The sequence below is a fragment of the Natrix helvetica genome, assembly GCF_964273705.1.
Source record: "Natrix helvetica genome assembly, chromosome: 1".
Lineage (NCBI taxonomy): Eukaryota > Metazoa > Chordata > Lepidosauria > Squamata > Natricidae > Natrix > Natrix helvetica.
The window spans coordinates 140,809,838-140,834,990 of record NC_138548.1 but is presented as its reverse complement, the minus strand read 5'-3'; the positions used below and the strand labels follow the sequence as shown (position 1 = coordinate 140,834,990).

The 25,153-nt window shown below is 36.6% G+C and overlaps 1 protein-coding gene across 6 annotated transcripts in view; it reads left to right on the top strand.

The window, feature by feature from the left end:
• NCKAP5 (NCK associated protein 5) overlaps positions 1-25,153 on the top strand; it is a 631,235-nt gene that overhangs the window by 493,221 nt on the left and 112,861 nt on the right. For all 6 annotated transcript variants that reach the window (XM_081934718.1, XM_081934717.1, XM_081934719.1 and 3 more), the window contains one exon: positions 24,469-24,654. In XM_081934718.1, coding sequence (XP_081790844.1) covers positions 24,469-24,654 — 186 coding nt within the window. The remainder of the gene's footprint in view (positions 1-24,468; positions 24,655-25,153) is intronic.

Genomic DNA, 25,153 nt, shown 5'->3' with positions numbered 1-25,153 from the left:
GGGAAAATTATATGTTTCCAGTTTTCTATCTCAAATTTTAAACAAGCATTAGAAAGATTAATAGTTCCCTACATATTTTTGGCCTTATTATGAAAAGGCATTGAATTTGTTGCAAAATACATATTCAAAACAGATCCAAGCTGTTAAAAAAAAACAAAAAACCAGAACTTAAAAAATAAGAAAAAAAACCATAAGTAGTCAGTAAACTCACTATCCTAAATTATAAGGATAATAGTCCAGATTCAGTGTGATGCTGCAGCAATAAATAGGCATTCAGATTGGCTTGTAATATGCTGCTGCTAAAAGAGCAGAGCACTGAGACATATGGTGTTATAAGTTGTCATGACCTAAACTAGTTTTAGTTCCAGCTACTTGTTATCAACCGGTTCAGCTGATGGGAATAAGAATGTCACATATCTCTCCACTCGCAGCACTGATTGCAAATCAAGCTAGATATTAGATTTATACCCCATCACGATAGTACTTTTTACATAGGGTAGAACTGGTCTATACATCTTTAGAGAAGACCTGTAGGAAATGAACAGGCTGAGCCCAAGGGAAGGGTCAAGTGTGTCATCAGTCTCGAAACCCTTCGTGCTGACAAAAGACCTAAGAACAGCCCACCTTGAATTCTGTTGACTCTTATCTATTGACAATTTGCCTTGACTGCTAGTAGTTCAGATTCTTTTAGAGAGTGTTAGTATGCAATAAATTTCTATTCATTTGAATCCCCTTGACTCCTGATTTCCTGCACTTGACAAAACACTTTTGAATGCTTTTCCATGTTTGCAAGATTGCTGCATATAGAAAACTCTCAGAGAGAAGGCACCAAATATATGCCATAAAAAAGGTAACCCCTCCAAGGATTGCAGACCCAAATCTGCTTTTCTCCTGGGAGTGCTAGGATTTTCTACATTTGTATGACTCACTTGTCTTGTAAAACATTCAGATAATAACTTACAGATTCTCAAAAGGTGGATTGGTGCCCCTGAGGTGGTTGCAAGCAACTTAGAGTTAATGTTAAAAAAAAAACCCAGCCGGAAATAGGCTTGAGAGGCTAACTAGGAGAATAGTCAAAACCTCCTCTGGATTTTGCTGCTCGCCTCATTTTGTCTGTCAATATCTGCAGCAGGTAAGTTGCCGAATATAAAGTTTGAAATCTTTTATGGTAACATAAAGTGTTTTTTTTTTTTTTTTACTAAAAGTGGTATATTTCTTGCTGAATCCTAGCAACAATAAAATTCTTTGTTTATTCACAAAGGTGTTATACTAACTCATTTGCCATTTGAGGGAGTTGCATTGCTTTTTACTCCATTGTTCTCTTAAGATCTTCCAGAGTGCTGGAAAAAGCTCTGCACTATGGTTGAATTCAAAAGATTCCAGGCAAAAAGTACCTTTTAATGAAAGAGATGGATTTGAATGGTACCAAAGAGAAGTATTGGCCACTTGCAGAAACCAAAACGAATGCTTCCTACCTATCTCAGGGGTTGCCACAAAGAAGAGGGAGTCAAACTATTCTCCAAAGCACCTGAGGGTAGAACAAGAAGCAATGGGTGGAAACTAATCAAGGAGAGAAGCAACTTAGAACTGAGGAGAAATTTCCTGACAGTTAGAACAATTAATCAGTGGAACAGCTTGCCTCCAGAAGTTGTGAATGCCCCAACACTGGAAGTCTTTAAGAAGATGTTGGATAGCCATCTGTCTGAAACGGTATAGGGTTTCCTGCCTAGGCAGGGGGTTGGACTAGAAGACCTCCAAGGTCCCTTCCAACTCTACCATTGTATTGTATTGTATTGTATTGTATTGTATTGTACCTTCAGTTAGAAAATAAATAAGGAAACAGGTTGAAGTAATTACAGCATTACAAAGAGAGTAAACTCATTTAGGAATATATTTGTTCCTTCTCAGTTACTAATATGAACAAACAATCTAGACTTCATGAGTCTGAAGAGCAACGTGGTCTAGAAATTAATTGATGGTATAAGTTTCCAGATGCAGCTAATTCTTGATTTACAACCACAATTGAGCCCAAAATGTGAATTGCTAAGTGAGAAATTTGTTAAGTGACTTTTGCCCCATTTTTTTACTTTTCTTGCCAAATTTGTTAAGTGAATCGCTGCAGTTATCGATTTAGTAACACGGTTGGACACTGTAACTGTCATAAATATGAGCCAGTTGTCAAGCAGCCGAATGTAAATCACATGACCATAGAAATGCTGCAATGGTCATAAGTGTGAAAAATGGTCATAAGTCACATTTTTCCAATGCCATTGTAACTTTGAACAGTCACTAAATGAAGTTTTTGTAAGTCGAGGAGTATCTGTTCAAAGTTCTTTGAAAAAGCAAAATAAAATATTTTATCCCAACAGTCTTTCTCCATAATATAGATTTCAGAATTTTCTTACAGCAAGTTGCTGGATTCTACTCGTTTTCCTTTCGTTGTTGTTCTTTCTTTCTCTACTGGCATTTTTAACAAAATCTTACATTGGGCTTTTTTGAGAGAAACTAATCTATGCTATTTCTCTGGAAGCAGAGCTACTACAGCAGAAACCTTTATATCTTTCTTTGGTTCATCTTCCAATACCAATCCAATAGGGGTGAGAGTAAGAATTTTGCATAGTGAATGTATATCTGGTTTTAAGGCTGGTGGATGAACATATGGTCATAGAAGCAAATGACAACAAAAGATGAGAGCATTATGAGATCCCTTGGATTGCCTTTCTAATAATAAGCTGCTGTTACACAAAAGCTGAGTCAAGACTTAATATAACAACTAGTTCTGACAGCAATTCTGATTTGATTGCTTATTTGTACATTGTGATTCTTGATGAATGTATCTTTTCTTTCATGTACACTCAGAGCATATGCACCAAGACAAATTCCTTGTGTGTCCAATCACATTTGGCCAATAAAGAATTCTGTTCTATTCTATTCTATTCTATTCTATTCTATTCTGTTGTGTAGCTTTTCAGGAAGGGTCCTCTGCAAAGCTATTGCATGCAATTTCAAGAAAATGTAAGTAGAATTATGAGGTCTTTAATGCTCTCTAAGCTTGATGGTTTTCTTGGGGACATTTCATTACCCAACTGGGTGACATCATCAGTACTATAGAGCTAGTAGAATAAGTAGAAATGTGGGCCAATGTGCCTCTGCCTTCATTTTAAAGGTAGAAGGTGCCCAATTCCATCCCAATGGATCAGAACTCCCCCCCCCCAATATCACTTTTCTTTTCTCCATAGTTCCTACAGGCTTCCCTATATATGCATCAACAATTCTAATTGTGTCTTTACTGAAGTAACTCACTTAAGGGTCAGCTCCAACATGCTTCCATTCCACAGAGTATAGGACAAAGTGGGGGGGGGGAGGATCTACATTTATTTATGCATTTTATTCATTTATTCAGATTTTCATTTGAATACCAGTTGGAGACCCATCCCGAAACATGAAAGGAAATCTCATTGTTTCTCCAGGACTGAGGGCTCACCAGAGTGTCATGGTCAATCAGAACCATATTTGGTGGGAGTCAATGTTAGGCCTGTCTTTCCCAACTCAATTCTCACCTCGGAGTTAAATTTTATTAAGCTAACGTTTTAACAAGTGATTCATATAAACTAGTCTAAAACCACTAAACAAAACTCTAGCTATAGCAACCATTTATGCAATGCAAATCAAGGCATTGTTTAAGCTGTAAGTATAGAATTGCTTCTATCCTAGAAGCAATATACTAGATTGTAACAAAGTGTTGTATGGAAAGACTTTGCATTTATGCACTTTGCTTTTCATCTTAGTAGATTGTTTTTGTTATAAGTTGCAGCTTTTGAAATGGTAAAAGATCATGCCACGCTTAAAAAAAATTACAAGGATACAGCGAGGACAAAACAGACATGCTTATTATTGCCAAAAGGAATCATCAGTATGCAGCTTTCATTTGTTCAGATGGAAATACCGTAACTTAAGATCTAATTTTCAGGAATGGAATCATTTGTGAAATGGAACTATCTGAATTATTCTTTCTTTCTCTATTCTTTCACTTAAGATATAGAATTCTCCTGAAAGTTAAATCGTGTGCTAAGAGTGTTGAGGAAAATATATATTTTAACCATATAGCCTTACTGTAATAACACTGGCAATGACATAAAAACAGGATGGGATCATTTAGAATTAGGAATTTCAAATTAAAAATATTATATTTATTTCTAACTTAAATGGTTGGAAAGCCAATGCTAGAATGTGTTAAAAAGATTGAATAAGTAAAAACAGCTTACCATTCTTAAATTTTTTCTAGTTTAAAGAGGAAATCTTAAAGCCTCTTATTGCTAATAAAGTCTGGATTTGAAGATTTCATTAATCCATAATAGAATTCTTTTGGTCTATGGCTTACCACGATGTCTGAATCCAGTCAGTTGTGGTTTAGTTAAGAATGTTAACAAAAATATAGCTTATGTAGCATATACCACTTATGGGTAATACAGAATTCTCAGACTCAGAGAAAACCAAAACCCACACAACTTTTTTTGTGAAAGAATTCTGAATGTTCTTGTTTATAGTACAGCAAGATTGAAAAGTATTAGTTTTTCTAAGCTTCGTCCTTATAGGTAGAAAATAAACAGATAGATCTTCAGATCACCCTTTCTTGTCTCTTGCCATAACTACCATTAAAAAGTTGGCATACAATAAAAGAGATAAATCACTTTATGCCTTCAATTGCTCTGCCATTCAGAAATTAATTATTGCCTGGCCTGCAAATTAATGCTTCATCTGAATTCAGTGTGACTAAGATCGTTTATGTGTTCGTGTACGCTAAACTCAACTTACAGTTAATCAAGGGTTTCATATAAACGTAGCTGGGCATCTCTCATAGCTAGCTAGTTGAGCTTCAGGTTCTCTTATCTCATGGAATTCTGCAGATTGTAAATTGACTTCTTATTGCCTAGACCTTCTGCACTTTTGCCGTTCTTTATTTTCCTGAGAACCGTCAACTTGCATATCACCAAATTTAAGAATATAATATTAACGTTTGTTATGTATCTGATCATAGTACAATTACTTTGAAATGCTTGCTTCAGAAACTGATTAAGGTATCAAGAAATTGGCATTCCGCTATTGAATGTTAAAGGATTTGTAAAACAAATGTGGGTTAGAGACTTCAATATATTTTAATTTAAATTGAGAAAGTGCTTACATTTTTGAATGGAAAGCATATAACAGATGTTCAAGATAGAATTATTGCTTATGCATCATACAAAAACAAGATTTTTGATGTGGGTGAGAACCATCCTTAGTGGTCTTCTCTCTACTCTTGAACTGATATTTCTTCAGAAGCTAAAATTGCCTTAAGCCAGTTTTAGATTCCAGGCCATCTCCTCTTCAGTGTCTCCAACTCCATGTCCAGGTTCATCTCCTTTCTTGCCAACTCATAGACTATTTTAACTTCCTGTCCCCCATGTGAGAATTTTTGTACGAAAACACCAATAGAAACAACAATAATAATGCAATCAGTTTGACCCAGCCTTTTGTAGCCTCAGGTTATCAGCTAGAAGAGTTTGTATGTCTGGAAGATTCCCATGGCAGATGGCATTTATCAATTCGCTTCTGTCATATAATAATTGTGCCAAAAATATGCTTTGTAGAACTTCTTTTTGCTATTATTTTTGATGTTGTTTTACCAATCATTGTGTTTCAATATTAACTTGTTTCAGTAGTACACAGCAGTTAGGAAGTTCACTATTTTCTACTGGGTTTTAAAATAAGCAATCAGACAAAGTAAATTTTAAAGTAATATATTAGTATATTTTCTGGAGTCTTCGTGCTTGCAATTCAGGAAGACACACAGAAAAGGAGATACGAAATAATTAAATGAAAGTTTGAAAAAGAAAAAGGTATGTGGGGGGGATCCTCAAAGTATAAGTTAGGCTTGTTTTTCAGTAAGTTCAAAGCTATTTGCTAAATTTATGCTTCTCTGTGGTTTCATATGCTCTGTACAGCTCTTTATTTTATTTCTAAATCCAGTGTTTATTCTGTTCAGGCCACTGTTGCTGGAATTTCAATTCATTTCAAATACTGCACACCAGTGTGCACTAAAGTCTTTCCACAGATCCAATCATCATCATATTTTTAGAAAGAACGTATTTGCAAGATACGTATAACCTTAATTTGATTCTTGATAAAACAAAAATGATTCTATGCTGGTCGGTCTTTCTCTGTACCTAGACTTTCTCTTATAGGCCTTTCTCTCTACTTCTAGATATACCTTGAAGATTTATTGTATATTCAACACTTGATAGTTCTGGGAGGTTTCACGCAATTCAATAAGTAAGAAAAGTATGTTTTGCTAAACTCTAGTTTTTGTACAGGTCGTATTTTTTCTCCATTTAAGTTCTGTTGCTTTGGTTATCCTCTCATATGTCATTCTGAATCCCATGCTTTACTCAGCAGTGGTCTAAACTGGGGTGGGGGGTATTTTGGTTTGGTCTTGATTCTATGTGACACATTTCACATAGCGTTATTAGGGCTATAAAGACTAAATCTGTCTCCCTGCTGCACATTCCTGCCTAGAGCTGCAGAATGTCTAGATTCTGTCATTGAGTTGGCAGTGGGGATGCTAAAGCTTATAGTTCATGGCAACCTCAATCTGTTTCTAGACGGAATGGAGCCTGGGATAGTTCAGTGGATCATGGTCTCCATGCACCTGAGTTGAAGTAGAGGGTTCAGTGGGAATACATTTGACCTGTTTTTTGTCTTAGAGCAATTGCAATGTAGTCTGGGAGCAAGTGATCTTGCTGTTTTGACCTAGACTTCCTGATACAGTAGAAAGCACATGCTTAGTCCCATAACCCCTCGTTTTATTTCAAAGGCTGTGAATTATGTTCATTCACAGCCCGTAATGAGTCCAACAGTAGTCTGCCAGAGTCTTTTGGGATAAGGCTGATAAGCACCCACCTTTATCTTCCTTGAAACGCTGCCAAGGACCTAATTGGCAATTAGCTTGGCAAGGCCACATGGAGCAGAGTCAAAACGGAGCTTCAGAATTCAACCAGCACGAACAAAGTTGCTTCCTGCAAAGGCTCATGTGCCTTTGTTCCTCCTTTATGTCCTATGGGAGGGGCCAATCACCTCCAAGCCTTACTCCCAAATTCTCCCTTTTGTTTTAACTGTTCTTGCCTTCTGGCAGCTCTGCCCATGGGCGCACTGGGAAGTGAAACCTCTGCCTCACTGATGTTCAACTCCGGAAGCAGCACATAACTCCCAGATGCCCCTGGCCCCCTCTCTACTTCCGACGCAGAGCCCTCGTCCAAGTCTTCCCCAGACTCCAGGACTGGCCCATGTTCCTCCCCAACCTCCTCACTGTCTGACTCTGCTGTCAGCTCCACAGGCTGTGGCAGACCACAACACTTGCCATCAATTCTTTGTCATGGCCAGATCATCGTTTGATTGCTCTGTAGCTCAGCAATAAATGATGTTGATGTAACTTAATTAGAGCTAGATTTTCTTTCCTTTTCTCTTGAAATAAATTTCTTACTCTTTGATATTTCTTACTCCTCAAAGGTTTTGCATAGTATTTTTTTTCTTTCTCCCTGCAAGGGAATAGCATAGTAGATATGTATAAATGTATGTATGATCAACAGGAGGGATAGCAGTCAATAGGGAAGAATTTATCTGTTCATTCTGAAAGCCCTGAAGATTTAATCCTTAATAATAATAACAAAAAAAAAAAACCCCAGTACTACAGTTCTCCCATGTACGCACAAACACAGAGCCGTTTGAAACAAATTAGAATGCTTACATTTGCTCCGGGAAATGAGCTTCCTTTCCTTGTGTATTATATTTCAGAAGAGCTATCCCAAGTGACACTTTATTTCTCAAAGTCCATTTCAGGACAAGTAACATTTATATATACACAAGTAATGTAAACAAAGATGAAATAAAACTTAATTTCAACTGAATCATTCTTACATTAAACCAGGGTATTGCTTTATTTTCAGATCTTTAAAGGGCTTGTGTTGAAATATCATTGGCAGATTGGCCTTGGAAATGACTCCCTGGATGAAACTGTTGATCATCTCCTATGACTGCATTGATGTTTTCAAAGGTTATCTGGATATGATAACCAATTCTGGGATTACTTTCTATATTTATGCACTCCGAAAATAAGTTCATAAAATTACTCATTAACAGACATACCAGCTCTGAGCTGCAGATATTTGACTATACTAGTTAGTACCACAACTTTAAGCATTTTGCCTGCCTCTTCATTGCCATTTATAGGTAGTGTTTGACTTAAAACCATTCATTTAGTGGCCAAAGTTACAACAGCCCTAAAAAAAAGTTGTTTATGGCCATTTTTCACACAACCGTTGCAGCATCCACATGGTCACACGATCAAAATTCAGTTGTTTGGCAACTGGAATATGTTTATGACGGTTGCAGTTTCCCTGGGTCACATGATGATCTTTGGTGACGGACAAAATCAATGGGGAAGACAGATTGACTTAACAATTGTGTTACTAATTTAACGGCAGTGCTTCATTTAACAATGGTGGCAAGACAGGCCATAAACTGCATCAAAACTGATTTCACAACTGTCTTGCTTAGCAATGTGAATTTGGGGCTCAGTTGTGGTTGTAAGTCGAGGACTACCTGTAGTGGTTACCTAGAGTTTTGCAGCTCAGCTCTGATAGCCCTATTGCCAAATTTCAGAGATTTATTAATAGAAATAAATGCATCAGTTTGGCAGTGCTGCTACGTGTCTTCCCCCACCCCCTTCTGAATGGTTATCATGCTGTAATAATAGAAAACAGCATTCATTGCTTAGAAAAGCAGATATAAAAATCAAACAGCCCATACCAAATTTATATTGCACTATGAAACTATCTTGTCTCCAAACTTTATCTTCCTAATTATTTTGAAATATCGGGAAGTTTGGGCTTTCTGGCAAGTTGACCCTAAAGAAACCTTTCTCTTTATATAACAAGTAAACACTGTTTTTTTTTTTCAAAAAAAAACCCCAAAACAAAGCAGCCTATATTTTGATAGCTCAGTCCCCCCACCACCTTATCTATGTTGTTTCTGTGGACTTTTCCACATAGCCTAATAGTAGCAATGGAGCAGGTGTGAATAAGTAATGTATTTTTACAAAAGGAATATTTCAATAATCAAGAATAAGTTAATGCCATGTGAGATACAAACGCTGTAGCTAGAGGACACTGCTCCCAGTTGATTTCAAAAATTGTTTATTCATTAATTTTAGGATAATTAATAGTGGATATAGAAAAAAAATGGCCTTTTCTCTCACTGGCCTTTTTGTTAATGGAATAGAATTGATGATTAGGATATGGTTGTTAAATTCTGTAAAATAAAACTTTGGTGAAGCAAGTCAGATTATGGAAAAGACACTATTATTGCTGAAATTACTTAGTGATTCCAAGCAGGTTTCTTTATTGTTCCACACTGTAAACAGAATCTTGCCAGACTAAGCACTCTATTCTCTGCATCTACCACATACTCTAAGAATGATTAGGAAGGGCCTGTCTTCACCCTCTTTCTCTCACACAAACTATCTGAACTGAGTTGCCTCTTACTCCTCTGGAATGCACCCCCTCCATCCTGGGAATCCAGACCACATTCCATCACAAGAATTACTATTGAAATGAAGGTGAATATATTAAACATTGTGAAGTTTGACCGAATTTGAAAATCTTATATATCATAATCCTGCACTATTTTAGGTGCCATTTATGATTTACTATGAAAGTACAGCTCAGAACCTAAAAAATCAAAAATTGTGTGATCAAATAGATGCTGAAACTGAACACATTGATAAAGATGAAACAGTGGGAATTTCAATGAAATATCAAATATTATTCTTAGAACTGGTATTAGATGTTTTACCATTGGCATGTCACTACAAAGTGAAACACATCCTGAAAGGTATAATCTCTGTTTCACTAAATCATATATTCCTTTAAAGTACTCTGAAAGAGTATTGTATATATAAATAGCTGCAAGGATTCTATATGCTTTTTATTGGAAAAAATCTTTCCAATAAAGTAAAGTAAATTCTGGGAATATGCCTCTTTGTCTTAGTATTTAAAAAGTAATTGTAATTGGAAATCATTCTTAGATGGCCATAATATGCATACTTGTGTCTTAACTAAAATTTGTATTTTAATTTGATGCATACTTTAACATATTGTTTACCATCTAAAGTATGTTTTTTATAATCTGAAATGTATTACCCAAATTCATCTAGCTGAAAGTTTTATAGGGGCATGTTTTCATTAGGAAATGGTTGAGATTTCTAATCGTGTGATTGGCTTTAATGGTGTACTAGAATATATAGTTGTCTGGCATTTCAGATTTGTTGTTTGTCTATATTTCACTATTCGTACTTAATTTTTATTTGTATCACCTATTTTTGACATTATTTTAAAATTTTAAGGCGAAGCAGGATGAGTAGGAGGATTGTATGTTTAGATACGAGCAATGGAATAGTTTGAAAGCAACAACACTAATGTTCATATTATAAATTATGGGGATTGCTAGGAATTAAAAATTATTTCACGTATCTTTTTGCAGCATTCTCAAATTATTACTACTGTTTGTACTTCATATCCGTCTTAAATTTGAATAGCAATGTATTTGTACACCTTGTATTCTATTGCTGTGGTAACAATGGATGCAACTTACTACGTCTTTATTTTAAGTCCTGTCAGCTTGGATTTGGAGTAGAGAAAATGTTTTCCTAATATGGCAAGAGTTGTCCCTGTTAATAGCTTACGATTTTGGAAGGAAATAGTATTTTCTCATGCGTTTTGATTTCTTATTTTAGAACCAGAGTGAGTTATCAGCAGCATAATTTAATAAATAAATAAAATAAATGTATAATAGTTGCATTATATTCATTATCTGATTCCATAGAGATACCACTCAAAAATAAAACCTTAGATAGGGTATCTATTTGAGTAACAAAAACTGAAGGTTTTTTTGTTGTTGTTGTTGTTCTGTTATGATGGTGGTGGTGGTAGAGGAGGAAGAAGAAAAATAAAATATTCAAATAGGCTTGTTTTGCAGTGTCATGAAAAAAATTGTTTGCTTGCTTGCTTTATGATTTAAAAAAAAGGAGCTCTAATTATGTTATTGACAAGGTATTGTAAATTTTTGTCAGGCTTAAAATTCTTTTGAAGTTATCCATCAAAAGGTCATATTTACATAAATTGCAAAATGTATTGTATTTGCAATTAAAACAGTCCAGGCTTAACATTCATAAAACTGGTAATTAGTATACAAATTAATATGGGGAAAATAGCATCAGATTAGTAATCCTTCCAAGCAAAATTGAAAGAATTGAGCATGTAATCGAACTGCATATGGAATATTAATGCACAAAATCCTCTTGAGTCTCTACCTCCCTGATACAATTATTTTCTATTCACATTAATTGGTTCTAACAGATGACATTAATGAGTTTGAGTTAAAATTTGTTCAAGGGAATGCTTTGCAAGATCAATGCTGTTGAAGAGTAGACTCATTTTTATAATCATGCATCATTATTTTACAATCATTTACAGAAGCTGCTAAATAAAATAAAGTTCACCTGTTGATTACTCAATAAGTGATTATATAATACTTCCTACAGCACTACTGCAATTATCAATGTAGAAAAATGCTTTCATAAATGATGAGGTGTCATACACTAGAAAAGTGTAGCTCCTTTTTCATAAATACTTGATTCCTCTTTGTACTATGTCTTGGACTCAATAAATGGAGACATTACAATAAAGCTCTTTTACCTTAAAATGTTTTATTCTTCCCTTGAAATTTATCTTCTGCATTTGGGATTTCCACTTTTGCATACTTGGCAAATTATTCTATGGTCATTCCATTATTTCCTGGCAGGAATGAATTTCATTCATGCATCTTTGATCATCCATCTTCATTCATACAATCCTTGACTTGGGGATGTCGTTTCAAAGATACTGTAGAAAAGAACTCAAGTTTGATGTAATTGCAGCTTGTTCAGGTTCCCATGAGATTTTTGTTTTGCATTTGATTTCTTCCTTTAGCACATTCATATCTCCGCAAGAAGTGTGTGTGGTGAGGACAATAAAACTCATCATACAATTAGAGTGCTATAGAAGGAGAAATAACAACCTTTTCTTCTTTTTTTGAAGTCCACTATCATTTCGCTGGCTGAAGTAAAAAGTCCCATTCTTTGCAAAAAGGCATAAATCTTGGCAATGTCCCCAAGATACCTTTTTGAGTATTGATTACATCTCAAAGTTTGTGAGAAATGGTCAAGGAGCTTTTTATTAAAGCTGGGGCACCATATTATTCATCCTGGTTTTATGATATATTATGTATGAACTTTTAAAAATTCATGGGCCTTGCTTCCCCCCCCCCCCCCACACACACACTTTCTCCTTTTTGAATGTGCTTCCCTTTGTGCTTATTTGGCAAAACTTTTAAGGAAAATGACTTTCATGTTTCATTGAGAAAAGCAAAACATAGCTTACATGAATAAATAAATCATAAAAAATAGAATTCAAGCACACAAGACCTGAAAATATCTTTTCCATGTGTAAGTATAAAAATTCGACAGATTCCTATTTGGTATGATAAAATATTGTTTCAAAGGTTCCGAACAAGAATAATGACCGCTCATACAATCTGTAATTTAGCTTTCATGATAGATTTTTCTAGTTTTAGGTTGGCAATAGCTTCATTCAAACAATTGCCGTTTCTTGCTGCTTAACAATTATGTATTTAAATTATAATCTTAAACAGGGTTTTGTACTCCAAATGTGCTGATGGCTTAAATCCTATGATTAAAAATGCTTGTCATGAAATGCAAATTAATAAACCAACGGACAAGTTAAATATATGTAATTAGTGCACCCCATGAGTAATCTTTGAGACTTTTGAGTGGATATCTAAAGAAAGGATTCAATCTCTGCAGGACAAAAAATATCTTCTGTTTAAAAAGTAAGATATGGTCTTTATTTGTCTAGAAGTCCATCCCCAGCCACCACTTAGTATTGGATAAACAAACCCTGGCTGGGTAATAGTGATGATGTTATCATATCGGAAATTTGTCCAGTTAGTTATCTGGTCTTTCAACAACCTTGATATCATGGCTGGAAATGGGAGGTAGCTCTAATCATGTGATAGATTTTGACTATGGCCATGGATACTGCTGTAGACATAAAGGATATAAATGTCTATATGTGATACATGGTCGTAGAAAGAAATTTGCAGCCTTTCTTGTGTCCTGCTACGAGCTGGTTCGTTCCTAGAGGTTTCTGATTACATCTTGGGCGGTTGGCAGCAGAACTCTAATGCTTTTTGATCCTTTCTGATTCTAATCTGATAGTTTTCAGACTGAATAAAGCTTGAGAATTTATTTTCTCCAAATTGATCATGGGCTTGTTAGAAGTTATTGTGGTTCTAATTCAGGGAATGGTCATATATTGGATCTTGTTTTTTTATCTCCGAGCAGTTGTTGGAGCATCTGGAGATGAATAGAATTTCCACCATCCTGTTGGTAGGATCAGGCCATACAAGTTTGGGATATATAAATTGGCTTGGTGCCTTGCAAACTTATTTTATATATCCATATTTTTGTCTGAATTTGAGTGAACTCAGATGCCTACTTTTAACTCTCAGAATATTCATAAAAGGAATGTTCTGGTAAAGATTCATGGTGAACTAGATGCCTTCGAAGGAATGGGGATGATTTTGATGGCCAAGCAGTGAATTGTGGCCCATGCAGTATTGCTAGAAAAGGGAGAGATTTTAAGATTCCCTACTTGCACACTGGACAGCTGTTCCTTTTGAACAGAGAATGCAGGAACTGAGGTTTTTGCAGTCAAGTTAAGCAACTGAAGTTCACAGTTATAATGCAGCATAAATGGACACAAGGTTCATGTGAGCTTCATTTCTTTAAACACTTTCAGAATGTAATTAATTTATAGCTAAAGAGAAAATAAGAAAATTCAGTCTGGTGAGTCATCATTCTTTCTGGATTACAAAGGGGAAAGGGTTTTAAAGATTTAAAAACTTTGGGCAAAAAGCTTAGCAGGAAGTAGATATAAGAAAGTATAAAACTAGTAAAGGGATACTTATTTTGAAAGATTAATATTTGGTGTTTTTGAACAAATTGGAATTAAAATAGACAAATGAACCAGATCTTTGTGGAAATGTTTTGTTGTTGTTTATTATTAAAGAGTGTGGACAGTTGGTGGATTTTACAAAATAAAACAAAAAGGCAGTGATACTAACTGTAACTATAGATATGTCAACTGTGATTGTGACTATTACTACAGAGCGCTATTTGAGTCATGAAGGGCACAAGAAGACAAAATAGGGAGAAAAGGAGAGAGATTTTTTTTTTCTTGTATGAGACACTTTCATTTTTGGATTACAAAATCATATTGGCAACCACTAGAAAAGCAGCAAAAAAAAGAGGGGACAAGAGGATCACTAGAACAATCCCCATGGGGAGGAATTCCATCAGATTTGCTTAAGAAAATGTTTAAATAACTGAGCAATAAGTTAGCTGAATCAGTTGATATTAAATTTACAGCTTCTGAAAAAAGAATGAATGAAAGACTTGAAAGTTATAAAAGGAGATGAAAGAAGTTAAGAAGATGGAAAATACTGTAAAATAAGTATCTGGAGATGTAATACAAACTAATGACAATATGGAAATGTTGGAGAATAAAACAGACGTTAAATACAGAAAATTGGAAACAGAACCTTCTACTTCTATTGGAATATAGAATGAATTTTGTTTGAGATTTAGAGCAATCTCAGAGGATTCCAGTGAAAATATTAGAGAAAATGTTATTAAAGATTTAAATGTTATTTTAAAAAATTGGAGTAGCATTAGTAGGTTACAAAGGCAGATACTGATAAGGCATATAGGATAAATACAAAAATTGCAAAAATAGGAAACGTTTCAAGGAAGAAGGCAAGAGTTCAAGTTTTGCAGCAGCAGGACTGAAGATTGATAATATGGATGTAATTGTTCTTAAAGAAATTCCAATTAAAAACCTGCTTAAGAGAAATGAGTAATCTTTTTTGACTAAGAGATTAAAGCACGAAATATTCCATTTCATTTGGAAAGTGAGATTTCTTACTATTAAATGACAGAGGTTTAGATTGCATTCTGCCCAGAAGACAAGGGAATTTCTTTTAAAAAAGAGAGAAAAGAATAGAAAATCAAGAGAAATTGAAGGAGATTCAAATGGTGGTATCAGATGAAAGTACACAAAACTCCAACAGGTCCCATAAGAAACTGAAAGGGGATGATACTGAATTAAGTGATATTGGTATCATTTTTTCTACATTTTTAATTTATGGATTACAAATGTTTAATGTGGAATATAACTGGAACAAATACTTTTCAAAAGAGAAAATATGAAAAATTAAACAAAGAATACTTTGCCTATAAGAGATACACATTAATGGGTGAAGAATTTATTTTGAAGGAAGGAGGGAGGAAGGAAGGTGTTTTATATGAATATTCTCAACTACAATATGAATCTGTATAAGCATGGTAGATTTGTTAGGGTGGAAGTTAATATGCATAGAATTAACTATGGTTCTTTAAAACAATAGTACTGTTCTATAAAAATTTATAGAGAGATTAAGTTTCTCTGATAAAAATTGATGTTTGTTAGGTGATTGAATTGGAATGATTTCTTGATAATTGGATAGAACTTTTTGAAAAATATTAAAATCATTTACAGAAAAATACAAAAGTTTTCTTTGATGTAATGGACATTTTGGAGCTAGTTAACATACGGAGACAGTAAAATGGCAATCCAAGAGAGTACACCTACTATTCTCAAAGATATAGCTCCTTTTCAAGCACAAACTTGATTTTGATTTCAGAGAACTTGGCTACCAAGTTTGCTAAAGTAGAGATTTTACAAAAAAAAAAAAATCAGATCATAATCCTAGGAGTTTGGTTTATAAAAGAATATCTAGTTCTTTTAGATGGAGACTACATAAAATGTTGCTACAGAAAGAAGCAGTAGGAGGAGGAATGTAAAAAGAAATTAAAGTTTTTTTTTTAAAATAAGTAAAGGCATTGATTTAAGAATGGTTATGGGAACCAAGTAAAGTTTTTTTTTTTTTAATTTTATACAAGAGAATAGCAAACTCAAAAAAAGAGTCAAGAAAAAACAACCTCTTTTTGAATGAGAAAAAAGAAAAGAAATTTGTGGAGAGATATTTCTCAACAAATTAAGCTTTTACAACTACAGTATAATCTATGTTAACAGTAAGGGAAATGGAAATAAAAATGAATTATGTAAAGGAAAAAAAATGAGTTTGCAAATAAACCACAGAATTGCCTGCATATAAATTACAAAAAAGAAAGAAAGTGATATTGAAATTACAAGAGGGAGATACTGCATTAATGGGCAACTTGGCTATACAAAACATTTTATCAATATTGCTCCAATTTGTGTAAAGGAAGTTACATTTCTCTAAAGAAGATAGATAAATATCTAAAGAAATAAAATTTACTGACAATTACAGATGAACAGAGACAGATTATAAATGGACCGTAACAATAAGGGAAGTTTCTGAAGGTATAAAAAAGATTAAGCCAGCAGAAGTTCCTGGACCAGATGGATTATTAGGTTTTTTTTAATAAATGTTTTAAGGATGAACTTTTACATCCTTTCAAAAATATGACTATCTTACAGGAAATAAAGATGGCAGAGATTTGGAAAGGGGCCAGTATTGCACTAATATCTAAAGAGGGACACTACAAGAAGAAATTACAGGCTGATATCATTATTGAATAATGACTACAGGTTGTTCACAATGATTATAGATGATATATTTAAAATAATAACTGAAAAGAATTTATTAATGAGGATCAATGTGATATTCAAAGTTTTACGTACAATAAAGTCAACATTAATAGGGATTTTTTAAAAAAATGTTAACACACTATGTTGAGAATAAAAAGTAAATACAAACCCAATTTGTGGCTTTCCAAACTAGAAGCATTTTATAGCTGAGAAATAATAGGCAAACACAAATAGCTATGTATCATGAAATGCTAGAACTTTGTCAAGAGGAATATAAAATAAATTCAAGAGACTAACTAGTGGCAGAGGGGTATAGTTGTCAGTGTGTGGTTTTATTATTTACAGCTATTAGAAGGATTTAAAGTAGATAAAAGATTTTGAACATGGTAAGTCTATGTTTGAATTAGAATTGTGTATAAATGAAGAACAGCTAAAATGTATGAACTTTTACTGAAATTTTAAACAGAAAAAAACAAGTGCAAGAATGCATGATAAAGCCGGCTAAAAATATTAGTTATAATTTGCAGATGGAATAATGAGAAAAGATATGGCTGAAAGAATTGAAATTTACACTGTTATAATCCTAAAAAGAATTTTTATAAAATCTAATATTGCTGGTGTATCAGCAATGAAATTGTCTAGAACAGGGGTCCCCAACCCCTGGGCCGTGGACCAGCACCAGGCCATGGGATGCCAGAAACTGGGCCAAGCAAAGCCCCATTTATGGCATGCAGGCAGCAAGTAAACTATGCCCGTTTTGGTCCACGGAACCGGTTCCAGGTACCCAAAAGGTTGAGGGCTGCTAGTCTAGAATGTATAAAGACATTTCAAATTACTGTTGGAAATGTGAACAAAAATGGACATTTTATAATTTCTGATGGCCACTTAAAAGAAAACTAGAAAATTTTACATTCAAATTTTCTAATTCAGAAAATTTTAAAGATTAATATACAATTCAAACCAGAGGGGGTTTGGGGGGGGGATTGATGGAAAATTGGAAAAAAAGGCATGTTTTGTATAAGATAATTGCAATGAGATCATTGTACACACCAAGATGGCATGTTTTAGCACTACCCAAAATGGAAGAATGGTTGATGAAAATGATGGAATTCGTCAAGTTAATAAAATGTGCTAAAAAGACTTCAAAATCTATGTTTATTGCTGACTGGAAATCCCTTAGGGATTTTTAAAATAAAATTATCAAAATCATTAGAACTGTCAAGCATTACTTATGCTTGCTGATTTGACAGCATAGGTTATGGGAAGAAGAGAGTTATATTGTAATCATAGAATGAGAAGCACAGATAATTGTACTTACAACTGCTGTAAAGAATATCAGAAGCTACTTATTTGTATGTTTGATTTTCTTTTCTATTTTTCTTTTACTTTTTTCTCCTTCCATGTTTTTAACTTTTTCTTTTACTATTAATTTGTATTAGTATTTTATCTTTCTTTTTTTTAAATCATTAAAATAAAATTGTATTAAAATATAGAATATTCATAACAGGCAGCGGTGGTATTCAGCAGGTTCTGACCGGTTCTGGAGAAAAGGTAGTGGAAATTTTGAGTAGTTCAGAGAACCACTAAATACCACTTCTGATAGGCCCTGCCCCCATCTATTCTTGCCTTCCAAGTCCCAGTTGATTGGGAGGAAATGGGGATATTGCAATAACGTTCCCCTGGAGTTGGGTGGAAATGGAGATTTTACAGTATCCTTCCCACCAAGCCATGCCATGCCCAACAAGCCACGCTCACAGAACTGGTAGTAAAAAAAAATGAATCCCACCACTAATAACAGGGGAAACTATTCTGCAACTAAGCTTTCTTTCTTTTTTTAAATATTTTTTTTAATTTTCAAAACAAACACAACACATCCTTCTTTACATACTATAGAAAGTGTATCAGTTGGTTACAAACAGGCTTTCATGCATCTCTTCCACAGTCAACAAACATAATTCATATTAACTCAAGTATTTTAACTCTTATGTATACATGTTACCATCATCATACCTCCATTTTCATTTGACTATAATTGTTTAAACATCCTTCATCGTAAAATATACCAAGATTTAATACATAACCACATACTGGCATTTCATTTACTATTTCTAAAATCCTCTAACACTGAATCCTTATGTCCTATTCTAGCTAAACATCCATAATATTTAATAACAAAGTTTTCTAATCCTCCTTTCCAAATCACTGCTTACAATTTACATCCAGTTTCCTTATGTTGTACCCATACCTATATAGGTTGTTATCATTATCCCTCCTTTATTAACTATATCCTGCATCATAACATTTTCCCCTAATAATCAAACTTAACTGTATCTAACAGTTCTTTTTTATTAACCTTTATATATAATCCAGAACCTTTCTGAAAATGTTAGCATATTGCCCAAACAGGAGTTCAATCCTGACTGCCTCAAGATTGACTCAGCCTTCTATCCTTCCAAGGTCAGTAAAATGTGAACCCAGATTGTATTTGGGCAATATGCTGACATTTTAAACCACCCAGAGAACAGGGGGAAAGCACTATGGTGCGGTATATAAGTCTAAGTGCTATTCCTATTGCTATATTGAAAAAAAATGTTACCGAAATCATTCATTTTAGATCCCATCTGTTATTATTTTGGATAGATGAATGGAGGGAGGGATGGATGGATGGATGTATCACAGTTACAGCTTCTGACAACCTGTCAGTGTAATGTCAGGATGCCGTGATATCACTTTGCTGATGGCGCTTAAATGGAAGAAAATCAGAAGCTCCATCAAAGCAAGTAGTAAATCCATCTATGTAAAAAAATAGAAATCCCAGGTTATTTTATAAAGCAAATTCGGTCTTCTGATGTTGTAACTCCTCTAGAAGTGCTATCGCTAAGAAAAATGTTAAATATTTCAATGAAAATTTGATTCACATTTCATGAGTTCACTAATATTCTGTGGACTTCACAAGATTTGGGCACCCGGATTATGTCAGAACAGTATTAACAAATCCCTTTACTACTGAGAGAGAGATTCACTGTGTTTATTTCATTTTTTTTCCTGGCCCATTTTGCACATCACAACAAAATAGACCAATTATGACAATAATATTCTGAAATATATCATTTTTGTCCATAACAAATACTGCAGGCCAGAGTTGGAGATAAGCATCCTATAGTGCAGTGATGGCTAACCTTTTTGTCATTGTGGCTGAAAGTGCATGTGAATGACAGCACATGGGTGCCCTCGCACCCATAATGCAATGTACATGCAACCCCTGCCCCCGTGCATGCGCCCCCACATACATGTGCATATGACCCCCGTGAATGCACATGTGACCGCTCATGCTTCCCCTCCCCTCGCATATGCACCCTGTCCCCCTCGCCTATTTTTGGCTTCGAGGTTGGAAGGGAAAGTCTTCTACAGAAGGGAATAGTGCGGTTTTCCTGCTTTTTATATATGGATAAAAGGCCCTTACATTTATCCTTGGATTCCATGAGATAAGGATCCAAGGGGATTCTGAAAAGTTGAGAACCTGCAAAGGGAGATGCTGCTTTGCGCCACTTGGTGCAGACATCAGCTTGCCATGGCTTGAGCCATAACAGCTGCCTGGCCGTGACCGAGGAGGCCATGGCCTTGGATGAAAAGTGAGCTGCGTTTAAGGAAGCATCCACAGAATATTCAACCGCAGCTCTGATCTTATTCAGATCCCTATGGGAGCATGTGTCTGAGGTGGAAATTCGCTCCTGGAGCTGCTGAATCCATATTGGGCTGTCCTAGAGAAAAATGAGGTGGCCGTGGAAGCCCGCACCACCCAGGCACCCTGATAGCCCTTAACTAATGTCTGTTCCGACCTTTTCTCTTCGGGCTTGAGGGCCTCCTCAGGAACTCCAGACACTACTGTGGGAGATGAGAGAGCCGATACTGGTGGATCTACCTAAGGAGTGTCGAAGAACTTGGAGCGATCCGGCCTGACGTTGTACAGGCATTTTTCCAAGTTCGTGGGCAAAGGACCCACCCCCGGGGAGGCCCACTGCCACTGGACCAGGTTGAGAAATAATTTGGGAGATGGGATGACCTGCTTCTCAACTGTTGTTTCTGAAAAGAAGGCGTTAAGTGGATCTGTAGAAGTTGTGTCGGAAGCCTGAGTTTGGGAAGAAGAAGACAAGTTAGCCGCTTTTTTGGCTTTAAACAGAAGTGACTTGAACCAGTCTGGCTTGAAAAGTCCGGCAAATGCCGGGACCTCAGGTGTGATACCCTCATCTTCCGATAAGTCTGAATTTCTGAGGGTATCCTGATCACCAAATATAGACACTTGACTGGCCGAGGTAGAGAGAGGAGGCTGTCGTGAGCCCTTAGATGACTTGTGCCTCTGCCTAATGGAAGACCTAGAGGAGAGCTTCTGCTGAAAGCCAGCAGCAATGCCTTGTTTTATGGCCTCTGCAATGATGACTGCCATATCAGTAGGGGCAGAGGCTGAGACCTGAGGTGCAGATATATTCGGGCTGGCATGGAGATCAGCAGGAGCAGAAGTTGCCTGATCAAATGAACGATCCCTGTTGAGGGGAACATCAAAAAAATATCTGCCTTCAGTAGGCTATAGAGAAGAGGATGAAGAGGAAAATTTCCCCCTCTGAGTCAGGGGACATGTCAGCCAGCGAAGAATATGTCGCAATGAGAGGCAGCTTTGGAGGACATAGGATAGGAGACCTGACTCATGTTAGTTGAAGGAACTATTGTCATAGCCTGGTCAGCCTGCTTTTGGGCCTTTAAAAACTCCTTCTCAAGAGCTTTCTGCCTACGCTCTTCTGCCCTGAGTGAGGACTTGGAGACCTTGGAGGCCTTGGCTGGGTCCCCAGCCTCCTTAGCCGCCTAGCCCTGACCCCTGATGGCTCTGCTTCCTCTAAATCCTTTTCAGGGATATGGCCTAGGAGAGCACTAGGGTTGAACAAAGCAACCCCATAATGGCCAAAAAAAGCTGGAAACGATCTCATGCACTGCAGAATACGACCAGCCACCGGTGATTGGCACCTGCTGCCTTCGCTGCCTCCCTGGAGCCGTTGCGGCCTCAAAATGTCACTTGCCTCTGTTCGCGCTGTTTTTAGAGATGTTGAAGCCTCAAAATGGTGCCCGCTTCTTTCAAGCCATTTATGGAGCCGTTTGGGGCTGCAAAATGGCGTCCGCTGTTTTCACCCTCTTTAGATTGCTGCCTGAGTGCTTTGGGAGCTGCGGAGGCCCTTTCGACGATGTGATGTCTCAGGCAAGGAATGGAGGCCGAAATAGCAAGCGGACAACTGAAACATCTCAGAGCCGCAGCTCATGAGGTGGAGTATTGGCGCAGCCTGAGGGAGAGACTGCCAGCACTCTGGAGCGAACTCATGAGTGTGCAAGTCAGTCAAACTAGTAGCCCAGGCCCTGTAGGACTCGAAGCCCAAATTTGAATCTCCTGCTCAATCCAGTGAAAAGGGGAGCAGGAGAAAAAAGCATCAATTTATTTAAAAATAATTTTGAAAAAGGCCAATTAAGATATCAAATTCAATTGTTAAAGTTCTTTTTGGAGGAGAGATCAATATCACAGCTAGTCCAGGTTGGACTGAGTCTAAACTGGGAGGAGCCACCAGTGCATGATGACATCACAGATTGTAGTCCCAGTCCAATTGGTTACTGACAGAGCATACCCAGCCTGCCTACTGTCTCCACTTCAGAGAGAATGAGCTCTGTCCATAACAAATACTGCAGGACATAGTTGGAGATAAGCATCCTATATTGCAGTGAGGGCTAACCTTTTTGTCACTGTGTGCTGAAAGCGCACGTGCACGACAGCACATGGGTGACTTCACACCAATAATGCAATGCACATGCAACCCACGTACGCCCTGGCTGTGCATGCGCCCCCATATACATGTGCATGTGACCCCATGAATGCGCACGTGACTGCCCATGCTCCTCCACCCCTCGCACATGCAACCCCCTCCTTTTTTTGGCTTCCAGGTTGGTGCAGGAGACTTTCCAGCCCAAAATGGAGTACAAGGGGAATCTCCCCCCCCCCATGTTTTGGGCCTGGAAGGCCTCCTGCACCAACCTGGAAGCCAAAAATAGGTGAGGGGGGCAGGCTGCACAAGGCCCCAAAATGCAGTTTTGTCCCCTGCATGTGTCCCCCCCCCCCGTACACACACAGCAGAGACCCAAAGACCAGCTGGCCGGCAGGAGGCACACGTGTATCCGCGGTCGAGCTGGGCTGGGGCAACGGCTGGCGTGCCCGCTGAGAGGAATCTGCGTGCCACCTGTGGCATGCGTGCCATAGGTTGGCCATCACAGCTATAGAATCTCAAAAGCAACTTGTGTCAGCTTGGGAGCAAAGCAGTGTAAGACTGATTGTTATCTGTACAATGAGTAAATCCAAAATTACACTGGGATATTTTCTTCTGTACTTAAAGAATGTGGACTATAATTAGCAGTATGCATTGCTCTTGAGGATTAGAACCAGAGGGACCTCTGACAAATGGGCAAGTAGCTACAGTTCTTGATCAATAATTATTAGACTGAAACCCAAGTTAGAAGATATTTTATCTTGTATAATGAACTTGGAAATCTTGTTTGCACATAAACTTTGCCTGGATATCAAAGTAGATTATTTTTTATCTATTCCAAATGATGTAAAGCAATGTAGGCACATATCATTGCAATGCTCATGAATGTGAGAAAAATGTTTTTGAGATTCATGAGACTTGATGCAAGATGCCAAGGATATGCAAATATGTTATTCATTTTGTACTCATTATCATTTCTGTTGGGGTAGTTTACAAATATTGTAAATAAACAAGCTACACAACTGTCTGTGATCCATTTCATAAAGAGGCTTTATAGCACATTACACAGAAGATTTCTGAGCATGCAGGACACTCTGACCTTTGCAGGAAATAAAATACTCATCTGGAACAAAATTAAAACACATCTACCAACTTCTGCTCTGCTTCTTTCTTCATTATTCTGTTTCTTGAAACAGAAGCTGAGATTGCATTTGGAAAAGGCTGATAACTACACAAGTAGTAAAGGAAGCCATAAAGTGTCAATAAATAGCATAAGCTGGAGGTTTTAGCTGTCGGACAGTGACACAAAGATGGATTGTCCTACGCTGGAGACTTTCTTAGACAAAGCTTTAAACTAGATAGGAAACCAAAATTAGACTGTAATAGAGAGATTCCATTCTCCGTGGACATTCTAAGAGTTGGGGCACTAAATTAATTTACCTTGCCCAGTTTTCTAGGGCCTCATCTGTTACATTGTGGGGCTATAATGCAGTTGTCAAGATGTTCTTGTACTGCTTTAACTTAAGCTCCAGTATCTTTCTAGAGCACATTGCTAATAAACATTGCATATTTCAAGCAGACTGTCACTGAAAAAGTAGCTCGTATAGGGCGTGCATAATTTAAAGAAATAAATTTTTAAAACAATCAAATATTGAGAAATGTTAATCTTGTAATAAGGATGAAATATGAGCATGATGGTTTTAATATTCCTTCAATAGTTAGACTGTATCTGTACTGGTATGAATACAAATAGGCTGTTGATTTGTCATCTTATTCAGAAAGATGCTGTCACTCTCTCCTTTTTTTTTTCAGCCCACCAAATAATGTCATCTGCTTTGTTGCCTTAGGAATGCCAGCAGAATATGAAATCTGGAATACCTGCCTTGAAATGCCAGAATCAGTTAAATGGGAATGGACCTCACCAAGTTTATCCTAGAAGCAGCTGCAGCAGCAGTGAACTCTCCTTGTCTAGCGCCTGCAGTGAATATTCCAGCAGTTCCTCCTGGAATGATGGGAAAGCATGCAAGAAAAAGGTAAGCTACTGGTCACCTTTGATTTAAGAGAAAATTTAAAGTAGCTACATTTTTAAAAATATATTATTGGCAAGGGATGCTTCCTAAGCTTAGCTTATACAATGAGGGCATGATGGGAAGGAGAAAGAAATGGGGAGTATTGAGATCAGAGTCCTAAATATAAATCTAGAAACATTGTGACTTCCAGCAGAAGTGGGATATCTAATCTGAAATATCCCTTCCCCTTCCCACCCCTCTCCTCCCCTCCCCTTCCTTTCCTTCCCCTCCCCTAAACTTCTCACCCATTCCAATTCATTTGCTTTTATTCAAAGTCTCATCCCTAGCTGAGTGTAATGAACACTCATAGTTTGGTCTGGGGCTTGCTTCCATTTGGAGGATGAGGATGGTAAGGATGAGGATGAGGATTACAATTTATTATATCTGGGGTCCTGGCGGGTAGAAATTCCTCCTACTTTCATCTAGGTGTGAAATTCAAAACATGCATTTTTATTCCTAATAA